This window comes from Vanellus vanellus, assembly GCF_965231255.1.
Source record: "Vanellus vanellus genome assembly, chromosome: 16".
In the NCBI taxonomy this organism is placed as follows: domain Eukaryota; kingdom Metazoa; phylum Chordata; class Aves; order Charadriiformes; family Charadriidae; genus Vanellus; species Vanellus vanellus.
The window spans coordinates 6076628-6093738 of record NC_138921.1 but is presented as its reverse complement, the minus strand read 5'-3'; the positions used below and the strand labels follow the sequence as shown (position 1 = coordinate 6093738).

At 40.4% G+C, this 17111-nt stretch overlaps 1 protein-coding gene across 1 annotated transcript in view; it reads left to right on the top strand.

The window, feature by feature from the left end:
- The first annotated feature begins 177 nt into the window (after positions 1–177).
- The window catches only part of MED15 (mediator complex subunit 15), a 29609-nt gene continuing 12675 nt past the window's right edge, over positions 178–17111 (top strand). Inside the window, exons 1-8 of the mRNA XM_082491617.1 lie at positions 178–292; positions 6333–6420; positions 7606–7657; positions 8112–8141; positions 9338–9553; positions 10118–10380; positions 11182–11547; positions 12743–12832. Of these exons, the coding sequence (XP_082347743.1) occupies positions 225–292; positions 6333–6420; positions 7606–7657; positions 8112–8141; positions 9338–9553; positions 10118–10380; positions 11182–11547; positions 12743–12832 (1173 nt within the window). The 5' untranslated portion in view covers positions 178–224. The remainder of the gene's footprint in view (positions 293–6332; positions 6421–7605; positions 7658–8111; positions 8142–9337; positions 9554–10117; positions 10381–11181; positions 11548–12742; positions 12833–17111) is intronic.

Below are 17111 nucleotides of genomic sequence, written 5' to 3'. Positions count from 1 at the left end.
AGGTGGGGGGCCTGGGGGCGGGACTACATTTCCCAGCGAGACCCGCGCCGAGCCCTCAGCTCTCGCGAGAGTTGGTGGGTCTCGCGCCGGGACTTCATTTCCCCCAAGCCTTCAGCGCGCCGGAAGTGGCTGCGTGACGTTTCCGCGGTGGCGTGCGGCGGAGCGACGGTGAGGAGCGCGGCGGCGGGCGGTAGCGGCCCTCGGCGCTCGCGGTGGAGGCAGGGATGGACGTGACCGGGCCTGAGACCGACTGGCGCAGCACCAACTTCCGGCAGAAGCTCGTCAGCCAGATGTGAGTGCGGGCCGGGGCCTCAGCGCTGAGTAGGCCGCAGGCGGGCCTCAGCCGCTGCCAGAGGGGCTTCAGGGGCTCCCTCGGCCCCTGGGGCCGCCCGCGCCCGGTTGGGCCGTGTCCCATCCGTCTCCGGTCCTCCCTTTGCTGCCTGGGTTCGCCCGTGGTCCCCGGTGTTTCCTCTCCCCCGGGCCCTTTCGCCGTCCCCTTGCGAAGGGGCCTCGTTACCAGGATTTGCTCAGACCCTGTGCGGGGGGTAGCAGGGCCAGTTCTTTGAGCTCATTTCTCCGCACCTTCTTCCCTTTCACTTTCCTCTTCCCCAGGAACACCGGCTTCCTGTCCCGCTTGACAGCGTCTGCTGTAGGGCTTCGATTTTGGTAGTGTCTGTAGTGTTACCAAGTTTGACATGTTCTGTCCACTGTACTACCTTGCATCTGGCTTTTTTAGGGCAAAAATGAAATAAAAAAGGTCAGTGACTTAATGTTTTGGTTATTTTGGGCAGGCATTTGTTTTCTTACTTCCAAAGCAAGCATCATCACAATTGGTATCTATCTGATGCTTAAAAGGCTGTTAAAAAATAAAAGTTCAGCTTTTTGCCTTTTCAGTTGTCGTTTGCGAAGCAATACCTTTAGTTGAATGACTTTGCTCTGCATGCTTTTTCTATTTTATGGAAGGCTCTTTTATGCTACGAAGGGTAGTTATTACAGAAGTGAAAGCACTGTTCAATGCTTCTAAAGTAATGTTGAAATCCTTATCTATGTATGCTTGTAAAGCTTGATCTTGCCTTGTTGCTTATGAGAATCAATATTTAAAAACAGACTGTCTTTTTTTTTAATAAGACGTAAACAGTTTGCTGTTTCACTGCAGGTGGTTTTACTGCCTAGCTGTTGGCTTTACTTAAGGTGCTGTTTCAATATTAAACTGTTATGGTATTCATTAAAGAGATACTATCATGTGTGTCTTGTCAAAGCCATGCAAATTTTCTTGGTGCACAGAACTGATGTTTTACTTTCTAAACTTTCTGCAAAGTCATTAATCTTGTTAGGTTAATCCCTTGCTTTTTCTTCTCCTCTTCTACTCCTTCATCAAAACAAGCAAACAAAAGTGCTCTTGAATGCTCTGTAACTTTGAGGAAATAAATACGAGTAAGCAGATACAAACCTTAACACAATAAACCTTTGGTTTTGTGTTTGCCTCGCAAACTGTAACTGTTTGTTTTTTTTCTCTGAGCAGTAAACAATGCTGATAAATGTTTCAGTGGAAACATACAGCAGGAGACAAAAAAAAATCACTACTACTGACCAGTAAAATCTTTAAGGTTAATGCCATATGAAGAGATGACAGTAATCTTAAACTTTTAATTCTTGTTGTGAAAAAGTAGAAATAAAATGTCTTCAGTTTATTGTCTTTTACATATGTTCACAGATGTCTGTATATGATCTGTGTGCTTTTTGTTATAGATGTATTGACACAGGTTTTTTTTAAGATGGTGTCTGTAAGTGATGTTTATTCCTTGCACTCCATACAGTTTTATAATATACATTATATGTTTGTATTCACTATCTTGTTTAAAAAGTGATCAAACTTGTTACTGGGATAAGTGTACAATGACCGCAGTGGATTTTTTTTTTTAAAGTGATTAACGTGTGATAGGTGTCTGAAGACAACTTGGCTTGTTTTCATGTTGGTACTTGGAATAAAGTGAAGCTAGCCGGAAGCAGAGTTTATAATAGATAGATTTGTTGAATGAGAAATGGAAGCAATATATTGCCTAAAAAGACTTGAGCTCTGTATGCAACAAATTTCTATTTCTTTCCATAAGCTTTCAGTTTTACCATTAGTGAGGTTTATGTAGTAGGTAGAAGAAGGAGGTAATTAAAATAAATATCTGGTGAATCATTTGAAAGTTTTCTTAATTTGTGGGAAGGTTGTTCCTAACAGTTATGAAAATACACAGTCTTCTATGTATGTTTATCTTCCAATTCATCCTGCAAATAATAAGTAGTATTTCTCAAGACAAATATTAACACTTGGTCTTGAAAGTTAACTTAAATATATGGAACCATTCACATAACTCATTTTTGAGTGCATTGTTACAGCTTCTGGATACGGTAGTCTTAATTTGTTGCTATTTCACACTTGGGTTTCCTTTACAATACTGAATTTAAGTTTTGGGTGGGTTACGTTTGTTTTTTTGTTGGTTTGTTTTTTTTAAGAGTGACATTATGTGGATGAACATTGCAAGGATGCCGTGTGGAATAGGTATCCTAGTGAATGCGTCAGTGGTCAATGTGTATGATTCGGTTATCATCATTTGAAAGAATCCTGCATTTGATGACCTAAGAAGCCCCTTCAGTATTAGGTTCTTGTGTGACTGCAGGCCCAAGAAGGACTTGCATACTGTTACTAGATGAGCTCAGATGATTGAGGATCATCTGCATTGCTGCTCTCTATGACACACTTCACAAAACCAGTTCATAAAGCAGCCATAATTTTATATTCCAGCCCAGGTTGCCTGATGAGAATTCAGGCAAAAAAGGCCAAGAAGTCGGATGATTCTACAGTCCCAGGAAGGGAGGGATTGGTTTTATAAATGCTTACTTCGACACAACTGTGAACTGAAGAAGCTACTGCCTCTGCAATACCTCTTCATTGCAAGTGTTTGGGTTGCCATGCAGCAAACCTGATGGGGAAATTTCTCAAAAATAACTCAGAAAAAGTGGTTATTTTAAACATTGGTTGTTCTTCAGTACTGCTGATGGTGCAGCCACACAGACGTAACTTGGCAGGGGCAGCTTTTTACCTAGTCACTTGTGCTGGAGGGTATGCTTGTGAAGCTATGAAGGGGTGGTTCTGTGTGTAGTGGGAAGAGTTTTGGTTTGGTTTTGTTTTGTTTTGTTTTTTACCACTGCAAAATTGGAAAGAAAGGTAATGCTAGAACAAGGCCATAGGGAGGCTGGATGGTCCTTTGCTTTCTTCTCTCTAGCTGAAGGTGGTGTTCTGATGACCGAGGTCCTTCAGGCCTTTACATGTTCTGTCAAGCAAATGTGAATAAGTAATATGGGTGATTCCTGCTTTGGTCTTCTGCTGGTCTGTGTTATGTGAGTATTCCTGCAGTGAGGGCTGCTATTGGTGAAATTTGTTATGTCATTTCTGTTAGTTACAGAATGGTTATGTGGGACAGTGTCATGTGCATAAGATCAAGTGATTAAATCTTAAATATATTTATTGGTGTTTACTTGGAGGTTTTGAAACCTTATAATGTGGATAGGTGTGGCTAATGGCTTACCAGCACCCTGCACCCCCCTCACCACACTGTTTTAAGCAAGAAAGGTTTATTGAACTGAGTGTTACAGTAATCAAATAGTCTGTTTCGTGAAGCAGCATTTGGTGATGTTTAATATGATGTTGGCCCTGGAATTCATTGCCCTTTTGTTTCATTGGAACAACTGATTTGTGCAGTCATGCTGTGATCTGGATAGGGAAGCTGGTATAGTTTTGAAAGAGAATGTGTTTTGCAAGATTTTTTTTCAACTAGACCAGCTGGCCTGAGTGAGAGGTTGCATGTAGTTGGGCTGGAAACAAGCTTCTTAAGAATGGATGGGGAATTCCTGAAGCTAGTGTTGGTGTTGAATGCTTCATCTTGTAAAGCCGCAACTTTGAGTGTTCTGCATGAAATGAAAAAGGCAGAGTTTTACTGTGCATCTTATGTTGTGTTTAGTAAGTGAGGCAGTTGAAGGCTGAAATGGCTGGTACCATCTAGTTTTCAGAGTTGTTTTGAGTTTGGTGTTCTGCAAGGATATGATATGTTATTTGGTATCCTTAACTCTATGCTAAAGCTATGGCTTTTTTTCCCCTAGTGACTTTCCCAGTCTTTTAATGTAAATATTTTTATGTTGATTGCAGATGAATATGTGAACAAAAAACAAGTTGTGTGTTTTATTTTTTTCCATCCTCCTAGTATAAACCTGTATTGGAATGCTAACAGATATCACATGGAGTGCTTGGAGTGGCATTATTGGTAATGCAGATGTAGTCATTATAAAATGTCTTTCATGTTCTATAACATCAGAAGGAAATGGTAGCTACATATAAAAGTACATAACTTCTTTGCTGTGGATTTTTTTTCTAAGTTGCTGATAACACATTGATCACTATCACAGCCACTTAGTACTACTTACACGTTACTTCCTTTACTTCCCTCTGCATAATCTTTTTCTTATCTTTCTGCCTGCTCAGTTCTTGGTGCTCTCAAAATGAAAGGCATTGTCATTGACTGAGAAGTTAAGTAGGATTCAGAGAGTAGTGTGGACTTAGAGGGAGCCTTTCTGAAAGGGAAAGCATTAAAAAAGGGAAGTGTCAATAAAGAATTGAATATAGCTTCTTCCTCTGCAGCAGACCATCTTTATGAGCAGCTCACTTTAAGGCTTATTTGCGCCTGGAGGAATAGTTATTCTGCATTATGTTTGGATTCTGCTTCAGTTTAAGTAACCTTCATGTATTAACAGCATTTTTTTAATGTCTACCAGACCACATGAGCAAGTTACCACGAGGGTGCCTTATAGCAGGTAGCTGTGTTCTACTGTCTTGTACTTTGCAGGCTACAGCAGGTTAGCTGTATGCTACTAGGCTGCTTGTTTGCAAGGTAAGGGTGTGAGTTCTGGCAACCTAAGCTCCTGCATTTTCAGGCTATAGCATCTATTCTCACCTCTGTGACTGTGTTATTGAGTTAATTCAGGAAGCCGAACCAGCTCACTGTTAATGCAAGCACAATTCCTGCTGCAGGGGAGGTGGTAGAAGTTCAGGGGGAAGAAAACAGTAGTCCCCCTTCAGACTCGCTGAAACTTTCGGGGAGCACTACCCTGACACACAGTTAGTGTAGGGTGGCTGCTCATGCAACAGCAGTTAGTGAGAAATAAGCTGCTGCGATGTTAATTACAAGGTGATAGTATTTCCTGATAACTTGTTTGTGGAATTTAGACTGTTGCTGCTTTAAAACAGAACAGGTTTTGCAGTGAAGTGTTTCCAAGAATGAGACTACCTGGAGGATTTGAATGGGTTGTTCACCTCACTGAACTCATTTTAGGCCATCTTTATCTCGTTGCACATTTCACAGTTGAATTGCTTGCTACTTTTTGATGTACTGAGAATGCCCCATCTTTTTCACCCATGTCCTTAGCAATATGTGGGTTTTTTTGTTTTGTTTTGTTTTTCTTTTCTTGCATGTTTAATATCCCATCCAGAGGGCAGATCTAGATCCAATTTAATAGAGGTGTGATGGAGAAAGGGCAGCAAGTCCCTGTGATTCTGGCTTATAAATGGGAAAGAACAGTAAGGGAATTGAAAGCTTTTTATTACCAAACCTGTTACTTTTCTTCCCCTCAACTTTCCATTAACGGGGCCTTCTTTTCATCTTATTCCTTCACCTGCTGCTTTCATGTTGGTTGTCCCCTCCCTGCCCTGCACATTGCTGCACCTCTGCTCTTCTCTGTCACTAATCAGTTCTACTGGTTATTCTCACTCATTGGTGAAACCTCTATGTCTTTAGGCAATCTTTTTTTTTATTTTTTTTATTTTATTTTTTTATTCTTCCACCTTATGTTTAGAGGATCCTTTTGAAAATGCAGGCTGAAGCCCATTGTTCTCCAAACATGGATTACATTAATGCTGTCATTCAGCTTTCCTCAAATGAACAGGTCCTGGTATTTTGTCTGAATAATATGTCACGTGGTAAGATGATGATCTGCTTAGCCGTTGTTCTTGAATTTCTGCAAATAATATTTGTGTTGCCTTTTAGAAATTGGTTGCCTTTTTTCTCCGTTACTTGAAGACATTTTGAAGGGTGACAGTTTTAAGTGATGTACATGGTGATTGGTTTGGCGTTTTCTTTGATTGTTTTTGGATTTTTTTGTGGTTTTGTTTGTTTTAAATTTATAAATGAGAGAGGAGTAAAAAGCTGTTTTACAGACCTTTCGAATGACAGAAGGTATTTTCTGATGTCCTCGATTAATACCCAACCTCCTTTTTTCCTCTTTTTTTTCAGTGATGACGCTATGAGGAAGGCTGGTGTTGCCCATAATAAATCCAGCAAAGATATGGAGAGTCATGTGTTTATGAAGGCCAAAACAAGGGTAAAGCATCTCTATTTGTTTCCAGAAGTTACTGGGGTATCAAAAGAAGTTTGGAACAATGCGCAGGAATAGCAAACCCAATGCACTTAATTAACTGTCTCTGCTTAAGAGTAGATAGTTAAGCAAAGTATTTGATTTATATGTGCTTCTTTTACCCTGAGGGGAAGTGAGGTGTTTTGCATCCAATATATGTATCAAACTGGACTTCAGTCCAGGATAGCTGCAGCACTTAATGCATATATGGGACTGCACTTATTTCCTATCCAAAGACTTGCGTGTAGTGAATTGCATAGAATTTCCTTTATCTGCAGTGTAGCACCATTCCTTATGATCAGTTTGGTGGTCCAGAGAAACTAAGATATCAATGAAAAGGCTGTCTCAAGAGTAAGACCAAGGAAGTGCTGTGGTCTCTCTGAAAGTCTGGTTATCATGTACAATTCTAGACTCTACCCAAATGTAAACTTCTTTCCTGGAGCTGTGTTATAAGAAGTTGGATACTGTTGCTGTCTCCAAATAAGCCACGTTTGAGAGAAAATTTCTCTTGGTGAAAGTTTTGTAATGCTGATGTCACAAATTTATGCCCACTGATGGCATCTTCACTGGTGAGTTCATATTTTCACAGGCAGAAAGGCTATCTCAGCCTTGTGCAATTTCTCTTACACTTTATGAAGCACACTAATAAAATGCTGCAAAGAATATTTGTCTTTTCACTTCTGACACTTCTATCATACGTTAGGCTTTAAAGTTGCTAACTTACTTGTAATATTAACTTAGCTAAAAAAAGTTCTTGTAATATGAATGTGACATAGTTCAAGAACTAAAGTAAGTCCGTGTACTACATAAGCAGGTTCAATCCTTAAGGAAAAAGGAATTAGAGTGGATAAGAAGTGGAAAATGGATGTATCGGTTTATAATTATGCCCACATATTGTGATCCTGGTAGCGTGACTGTCACAGAGGTTCTTTCCAGTGAATTTTGTGGTTTCTTGGCCTTCTTGTACCGTCAACCACGGTGACCTATTAGTAAACATATTCTCACTTAGTTAATGAACAGACTGTTCCTTGCAAGTGAACTGCTCTGAAAAGCCCACGGACATTGTAAAGTGAAATCTGTTATGTGGAAGAAGAATACCGAAGAACCAGAAGTTTTGTTTCCTGTGCTAAAATACTGATTTTTCACCTTTAGGAGGAATATCTTTCTCTTGTGGCCAGACTTATTATCCATTTTCGAGATATTCGTAAGTAATTGTTTGGTTCGGGTTTTTTTTCTTTGGTAATGGGATTACTCATTCCATCCTCCCAAAAAAAGTAAATTTCAGGGTTTGTATGTGTGGTTCTGCATGTGACAAGTTGCTTTAAAATATTTTTCCTGTATTATACATGCTTAACATCTAAATACTGTTTCTTTGACACATCCATCTATAATTGAAAAGTCTTTGAGAAATTCTTTAAACTTACTACTTTTTCCACCTTCCTGATTTTTTTCCTGTATTTTTGCTTTCTTTCCATTGTTTATGTATCATTCTGGGTACCAAATTGGCTTAAGTTAATGTGTCTTGTTAGAACTACATAGACAGTGATGTTAATTTTTAAATTATTATGTGAATATATTTCTTGTAGAGAGAATATCTGAAGGGCTAAACTTATGTGTGACAAGATTAACAAAGGCAATTAATTGTTCTTCCTTTGCAGACAATAAGAAATCTCAAGCCTCAGTCAGTGGTAAGAGGTTTTTGTTTTTGTTTTCCTTCCTTCCTCCCCCTTCATTTCTAAATAGAACAGCTTAGAAATCAGGGCTGTGGCATACTAAGAATAAGAAGGCTGCGAATTCCCTAGCTGGAATATTGAGTGCTGCTGGAAAGGTAGCATGGTTGTCTTGGAATTGTTCAGTGATGAGGGTCACAGGCTTGGACAGTATTTTTTTGACTTATTTGTTCTCTGTTTGTATTTTTGTTATCTCACAACACTGAGATTCTTGAAAGAACAGGAGTGATTGAAAATAATCATCTGCTGAGCAGGTTTCTCCGTGTTACCAGCTTTGGGTTCCTTGTTGTGTTGCATCAGAGGCAAACGTGTTTGTGGGGCGTATACACTCTGCCATTTGACTGAGGTTAAATCTGATCATGTCTTCTGCCTCTCTGCTAGTTCTTACAACAGTATATGTTAGGAACATAGTACGATCCTCTATTTTTATCCCTCTGTAGGCTAAATACGCAGTGTCTGTGATTAACATTCGGCTTAGACAGTTGGAAATTATATTAGAAATATTCTTAAGAAAGACGTGGTGTTGCGGTCGGTACATGATTAACATTGCTTCTGCACCCCATGTTGTGTTTTGCCCTCTTGAATTGCTATTCCCTCGTTGACTTCACTTTTCTGTGTGCCCAGGATTCAGATTATGACAATTGTCTTGAAAGGCACTGAATTTATCCACTGCATAATAAACATGATGTTACAAGGGGAACTGCATAGCAAAGTACTTCCTCTGGTCTGAGCAGTGCTTCTTTGTGTTGACCTCAGGAGGAAGAGGCTAATTGGATCCACAGTAGGACTCTTTTCTTGGGTTTTGAGGTTACAAGCTGTATATCCTCATGGATTTTTCTTGGTGGCTGTTTTTGACTTGCATATAAATTCAGAGGTGGCTAATAAGTTCCTGTTCTCTAATGTATATAGAATCTGTTTGGAACTTTGCCAGTCTGAAGCACTTTAAATAATCTCTACTGTACTTACAGAGAGGCAAAGACATGCCAGAAGACTCTTGTGGTCTCACAGGCAGAGCATTGAATGTTAGATTCTCAGGGTGGTGGATCTAGTCACGGTCTGAAGCCAACAGATCAGAGAGTGCATGATGGAGAACAGAGGATTTGGGGGAGGCAATTGCATGGCTGGCTGCATATTGGTAACTATTTTCTTTGTAGATCCAATGAATGCCCTGCAGAATCTAACTGGGGGTCCCCCAGCAGGGGCGCCTGGAATGGGCATGGCTTCCCGAGCTCAAGGAGCACCGATGAGTGGGATGAGTGGCCTCGGTCCAATGGGACAACAGATGACTCTCCCAGGGCAGCAGCAGCCTCCTGGAACCTCAGGAATGGCCCCTCATGGTATGCCTGGTGTCTCTACAGCTACTCAGCAGAGTAAGTGTTCCCTTTGCTTCAACCACTGAGATTGTTTAGATGAGCTTTTTGGTACATAACTGCTTTCCACAAGGAAAGGGTGCTGAAGAGATTTCATACTTCCAGCTAAATCAGCCAAGTGAACTGCAGGAAGAATTGATTTCAAATCTGCTACCTAATGGGATAAATGTCTTCCAGTCTAGGTGTTGTATGAGCAAATGCTTCATTCACCCTACAAGATATTAACTTCAGAGCTTTGTTTTTCCAGAGCTCACCTGTGTTTTCTATGGGTATGGTGCTTCCTGCTGGTGACCTCTCTGCATGTTTCCTCCAGCACATTTTCACATTCTTTACCTAGGTTGCTGACTCAATATAGGTGGTTAGAATTAGAGGTTAGTAGTAGGAAGTATCATTAATTCTGCTGCTAATGTGCCTCATCCGTTTGGGGAAGCAAAAGTATATGCTGCTAGCAAAGCACATTGATGTACTTTAGGGATTATCTTCAATTATTATGAGTTATACTGGGTAACTGTCTCTCACACTGTCTCGTTCTCATGTTTTAAGTACAGTCTACCTTCTTTTTAGCCCAACTTCAGCTTCAGCAGATAGCTCAGCAGCAACAGCAGCAGCAGCAACAATTCCAGCAGCAGCAGGTGGCTTTGCAGCAGCAGCAATTCCAGGCCCAGCAGTCAGCCATGCAACAGCAGTTTCAGGTCCAGCAGCAGCAGGCAGCAGCAGCTGCAGCAGCCCAGCAGCAGCAGCAGCAACAGCAGCAGTTGCAAGCCGTTCAGCAGCAGCAACAGCACATGCTGAAACTGCAGATGCAGCAGCAGCAAAACCAACAGCAGGTGATGACAAACAACTACAATGGCAATTGAGGTGATCTGTGGTCGGTTACTTGTCTAGTGAGGCTTGGCTTGCATGGACGTACTGAATATCAGCTCTGCCGGTTATTAACACATTTCCACTTTAGGGTAGGACTTCAGTTTAGACTGGCAAGTTAATTGGCAATAATATATTACATCCCAGAGGAAAGGCTTAACAGTCATTTGGTTGCTTTCTTCTGTCATAGCAATAGAGAATTAAAACCTTTGTGTATTTGTCTTTATAAACATCAGGATACTCTTTCATTCTGACAAGAACAGGGATGTGGGAAAGAACTGGAAGCACTTGTATTACTCTAGAAATAGTGGCTGTTTTGTCATTGTGTGAATTACATATTGCTACTTTAAAAAATATGTGCCAAACACATCATGTATATGTATCATCCTTAGGCACAAAAGCAGAAGAGGAAAATTCAGCTGTCAAGCTTTTGTGCAGTTTTTGGTAAATAGTGGTGCTGATGCAGGCTGCTTACATTTGAAGTGATTCTGAGCCCATTTGTACAGGAGAAGCTGATGGACTTCATCTTTGCTTTTGAAAACTTTTTAGTAGCAAGACAAGCTTGTAATATTGAAACCACGGGATATGCACTGTTTAGAGTGGAGTTATATGAAGAATGAGTGGATAAAAAGTTAGGGCTTTCCCTTTGGGCTTAAAACACTCAGCCTGATGCATTGGGATTCTGTTTGCTCTTGGTTTATACTATAAAAATAAGACTGCTATCACATTGCTGGAGGCTTTAGCTTCCTGGCTTTTCCTGCTTTCAGATGCAGCAGCAGCAGCAGCAGCAGCAACTGCAGCGAATTGCCCAAATGCAGCAGCTGCAGGCAGCACAGGCTATGCAGGCACAACAGCAGCAGCAGCAGCAACAGCAACAAATGCCACAACAACAGATACAGCAACAGCCGCCTCAACAAGTAATGCAACAGCAAATGCAACAGATGCAGCAGCAACAACAGCAGCAGCAGCAGCAACAACAGCAACAGGTTGCTCAGGCACAACAGTCTCAGCTTCCACCGCAATCCCAGCCTCAACCCCAGCCCATGGTATCTCAGCCACAGGCAATCTCAGGACAAATTCCTAGCCAGGTTATGCCTGTTACTCTTACGCCCCAGCAATTAAAAGCGATGCAGGTAAGGGCTAGTGACCAGCTGATTGTTGGTTCATTATGATCCTCTAAATGAATAAAAAAAAAAATAAAATCTTTGACTTTTGCTAATAATGACATAGGAAAAAACATAGCTTATGAAGAGATCTGTAGTTAGCATGTTATGAATATGGAGGTTTTAAAGGTTTGTGTCTGGGCCTGCCTCTGTCCTCTAGAGGACAGTTTTGTGTCGAAGAGTAGGACTTCTGGAAATCTATGAAACCACTTATGAAGCTAATATTTAAAAATAATTTCTTGTCTTAGTCTTGAATGGACAAGTGGGAAAAAAAACCCCAAAACTAAACCAGCTCTGGTTAAAGAAACATCACCTCCATGATGTTTGCTGTTCTAGGACATGAGCAAGTGCTTTGAAGTGCCTAGTGCATGTGACTGGAGCCAGTGTTGGCTGTGTAGTATGCTGGCTTTTCTTCTGCTGCCATGTGTAGAGTTTTCGGTCACAGTTTTAGATACTGGTAGTCCATGCCTTGAAAAGAATGTGAACAAGACAATAGTTTTGCTCTGTTGAACCTCTTGCTGTGTCATCCTCTTAATGGTGCAGCTTTTCAAACTGTTGCATTACAGTCATTTTTTTTCTGTGCTGTTGAGCAAAAGCTCAGATCTAATCCCAAGACCTGTTTTTCTTTGGGGCGGAGTGGAGTTTCAGCCACACTTGAGAAATTTTTAACCCCACATGGACAAGTTGTTACATCCACTTTGTGCTCCCGCCAGCTAAGCTAGGAGTAGTTAGATGTCATGTACATCACACTGGCAGTCCTAATGACTGTATAAACATTTGAAATGTCAGTCATTGGTAGGTGCTTGAGGGAAATCAATACTTTAAAACCAAGTGTTGAGGGAAATCAACAGGTATGTTGTTAACTGTGTTTGCCAGAAAGTTGAAATATCTAGTATTGTCATAGGAAGACCTGATAGTACAGGGAAGAAGTTGCAAGAAAATATCAAATCTTGGGTGCACGGTCTGTAGGAAGACTGTTCCAAATATTAGAAACATGGGAACTTGTTTTCATAAAAAAAGCTCAAAAAGTCTTTAGAAAGAGTATGTATTTGAGGCTGCTCTTGTCTCCATACCCCTTTGGAGTGTAGTCAATGTAGTTGTAACATAAGTGTCATGCCCTAATCAGGTACATATGTTTACTTCGTTCTTTCTTTTCATACTCAAGGTAAGAGCTCAGCTGGTCCAGCAGCAGCAGGCAGCGGCAGCAGTGCAAGCAGCTCAGGCTCAAGCTGCTCAGATGGGAGCGTCAGGGCAGGTAAGGGCCCAGGAGCCAGTGTCACTAATTATAGGCCTGTAACAAGTGCATGCTAGATACTAGCATGGAGGTGGGTTTCTAGTGGCTTTCTGATGAGGGGTCTAACATTGGTCATCCCCTTTATGAAGGATATGTGGGCTTTTATGCTGTTTCTCCTTTGGCTGGAGTCAGAGGCAGGATTTCGTTGACAACCTCTCTGTGCATGCTTTCTGTCCCGAGTAGGTAAGATTGTTGCCTGTACTGACACAGGAATGCACAATCAGTAAGACAGCCTACTGTGGTCACACTACAAGTGACTGTTGGTACCTGGAGTATATCACCTCTTCTTTTGTTAAACTTTCTTAGGTGACTGCTTTGTTGTGTAAACTGATTTCTGTACTGTGACTCTTTGCCTGCTATCTTTACTCACGTGTGATTTACCTTCCATCTCCATGTATCGACCATAAAAAATAGTATAGACAGTGAAATCTATCTGCACTCCCCTTTCATTCCTTTCATCTTTCATTCTTCTTCTGAGTGAAATGGGCAGTAGATATAGATTGCTCTTGTTCTGGATGTGAATTGTGAAGAAAAACTGGCATGTGTCACAAGTGCAGAGTTACATTTAAAAAAAAAATAGTGCTGGGTGAAAGCTTATTGTCTAACAGTTTTCTTATCCTGCAATATGCTTGTAGCCCCAGTGATTGTTCCTTGATGTGTGTCTGGTATGAAGGAGACATGGGGGGAAAAAATGGGAATGGCTTGAGCTGAACCTCTCATCCCATTTTGCACAAGAATATGAAATAGCCTTTCGTGGCTTACCTCTGTAGTATTTCATATTGAGGCATTTTACAGACATGGTAAGTACAATTATCACCACTTTGTAGATGAAGAGACTGAGGCAGACAGATGAAATGAGGTTGACTAGGATTAATGGCAGAGTTCTTTTTGTATATCCAGAAGTTCCATGTCTGCATGCACCATTTCCCCTTCGGCACACAAGTAATATTATAGACTCAATGAGACGTTTGGAAGCTTTTTACATGGACTGTGAGAATAGTTAGTTCTTCAACATACATCTCCAAGATCTGTATCAGGAATAGTGCCTTGTACCATCATTGTACATCCTTGCTGGTGGCTAACTTCTGTTTCTGTATTGGTCCTTTTGCTTGTGTCAACATAACACAGGATGTAAAAGTTGAGCAGTGGTAAGTACAGTTGGTACAGTACTGGCAGCAATGCAGAATTCTGTTTCTACAGTTGAAATGTGAATTAAAACTTCTGTTTATTTCTTAAATAATTTCCAGGTGGGAGCTGCAGGGACTTAGGCTGACTGGAAGGGGACTCTGACTTTTTTTCTTTTTACTAACTTAATGGTGCTCTTTCAACTCCTAAGCAGATGGGTTCTGCTTATGTAGATTCCACTTAATTCTTGCCCAGTTTAGTGAATTAATAATGCCAGGGGCTTAACAGCACAGTGCATTTGAAAAGGTTCCGGTGATAAGACGGTTGACAGTGGGTTCTGTATTGCAGCTTTATTCAGATATGTAGTAAACTCAGGGATTGCTGTCATGGGTAGAGTTTAGAAAATTCCACATAAAGGCTTTACTCCATTTTTTTTGTCAAGCCATTGCAATACGAGTCTACTAAAATTCACTTAACTCTGTGAAGTCCAATAATTAAATGGGTTTCTTGTACTTGTGTAAATATTGTCTGTATATAATATTTAGTTTTAAGATTGTGGCTGTGTACAGTATTACAATGCAGCTTCAGTGTTGAGTGTGTAGTATATGGAATTTCATTAATTTATAAGAAGTTTCTTTAAAGAGTAGATCTTGCTTTGTATTAGTATGTTTTTCACTGGCACCAGCACTTTTAATAAATCTGCCTAGATTTCTTCATTTGGTTCATGGAAGCTTTTGTTACAAACAAACCCTATTCTAATCTTTGCATATTACATTTAAACTTAGTCTCTAGGGGCTTCCAAACTGGGAATTTTGGTGGATATGGCTGCGTTTTTCCTTTTCTGCAAAGTTTCTGTTCATCCTTCCTACATAAAAGTAAAAGCAATCCCAGATTTAAACATGGATCCATGTGAGTTTTGAAGTTCTTCTCTGAAGTCGTAAAGACACCATACTGGTCAATATTACCCTGCTTGGGTGTCTAGTCCTTGTGAGCATGTAACTTATGGGTGAAGCTGATAAATAAAGTAAGTAGTGTCCTAGTGACCATGTAGTGCTACACAAGTGCTTGCAGCACCAGGAGAAAATCTGTAATGAACTGCAGTTAAGTATTAATAAAGTTTAAATCGCTGTTCTGGTGCAACTCCTTCAGGTGCTCAGAATGCAGATTGGCCATTGCTCTTCGAAAATCAGAGCTGCCTTTAGTGGAGTGACAGCGGCACAGTACTTAACATATGCTCACCAGAAGCTGCATACATACGGAATTCTGAATATTTGGATTTTAGATGAAATAAAGTTACAGGTTCAGAATTCTAATTGTTATATTCCACTTCATTTTTATCAAATAATAGGGTTTGTATCTTACAGTGGGGGTAGATTCTCTTCCTCTGCTCTCTGTTTTTATGGGGTGAAATTCTTGATTCTGTAAATTGAGATAAGTGAATTACACTTGTGGAGGAGGATTTGCCTTCAGTTTAAATCTTTTTCAAAAAGTACTTGAATACTTCTGGTTGTCTTCTGTTTTTAGACTAACAATAGCAACTCCTTCATGAATATATTGCTTTGCATAAAATGGTTGCAATCTCTGGAACCCCCTTTCCTGACTCCTTTGTCAAAGGGTCACAGGCTTCGTAAGTGTAAATCAGCTGAAGAATGGGAAAAATAGACTACTTATGTTAACAGAGTGGAATTGGTGTAACTTTAAATATACACTTCCTTTCCAAAGCACACGTTTCAAAATACAGAACATCAAAACCAAAATTGTATGCACGTGCATACATGTTTTACCAACTGCAATCTAACAAACAGCTGAAAGCCTTTGAATTGGAGTTTGTTATGCTGGTGTTCAGTGATTTGCCAGACACTTAAACTGCGAATACACTTCTAATTTCCTTGACCTCAGAGGAAGTAATCTAAATCTTCACACTTTGGTGGTGTGGCATGAGAAATAGGACCAAGATGGGACATGTGGGTCACCATAACATCCCTGGGATTTCACACACTCCAGAGATCCATGTGCATTCACGAGGGTCTAAGATGGGGTGATTGTGCCTAGAAGGATATGTTTCTTTTTTTCTAGCAATGTCCTGTGTCCCGTTCCCCCCCCCCTCCCTTTTTTTTTTTCTTTTTTTGTTAGGGTTGTGTTGCTTCACCAGCTCTCATGTTGATACTGTAGCTCTTCACTGCACTTTGTAGCATCCAGCTGTGCTTTATGCCAGTGCTGGGTTGTTATGTTTGCTTGTGGTGGCTGTTGCATGCTGTGTGTGTACATGTGCATGTGTGTGTGATGTCTGAAGCTCTCTCATTTGTTTCCCTTTTGAAATCCTGTCTCTGACCATCCCTCTTTGCCTGGATGGAAAGGGACTGCATTGCTCTGATGTTGTGAACTAACAGCTGTGCTGAATTTGACACTATTTTATTTATCAGTTATTGCTTTCCTTTTTCAGTCTTGCTATGTTGTATTTAATTTTATTTATTTTTAACAATTATAAGCACATGCATTCTCTGACTTTCTAGAAACATGTTGCTGGCTGCTTCAGTCCATTTACATAGAACACTAAGCAAGAATGACCCAAACCATTTACTGAAAGGAGACTTCCTTAGCTCGTAGTTTAGTTAGGGCCCGTGTAGGTTCCTTGGTGATATCTATGCTGGAAATAAGGTAGCCCAGAGAACTTTACTGTAGGTCTTCGAAGTACCAAACAGAAGCTCTTTTACTGATAACTGATATTACCCGAATGCTACCTCAAAAATATGCTATATTCGCTGTAAATCCTCAGCGTGCATGGTGTAATATCAAATTTTAAGTAACAGAGGGCTATACAGATATGTATGATTAAATATGTGTGGCTCATGCAGACTGATGGTTCTGAAAGGCACTTCTAGACACTGCAGAGTAGTGTAGTCCTAAAACTATTTAAAAATGCAAATCAATTCTAATGCTAATCTTCATTATTTGTCCTAAATGATTGTAGTTTAGGGTGTGTTCAGTCTATACATCTGGAGAATCAAATAGTGCATGAATAAGCTTGAGGCAGATTGTGGACTCATAACAGATTATTTTAGCAGAGCTCAGTAACAGAGAAATGGGTATTTGTTAAAATGATGGAAATTACAAG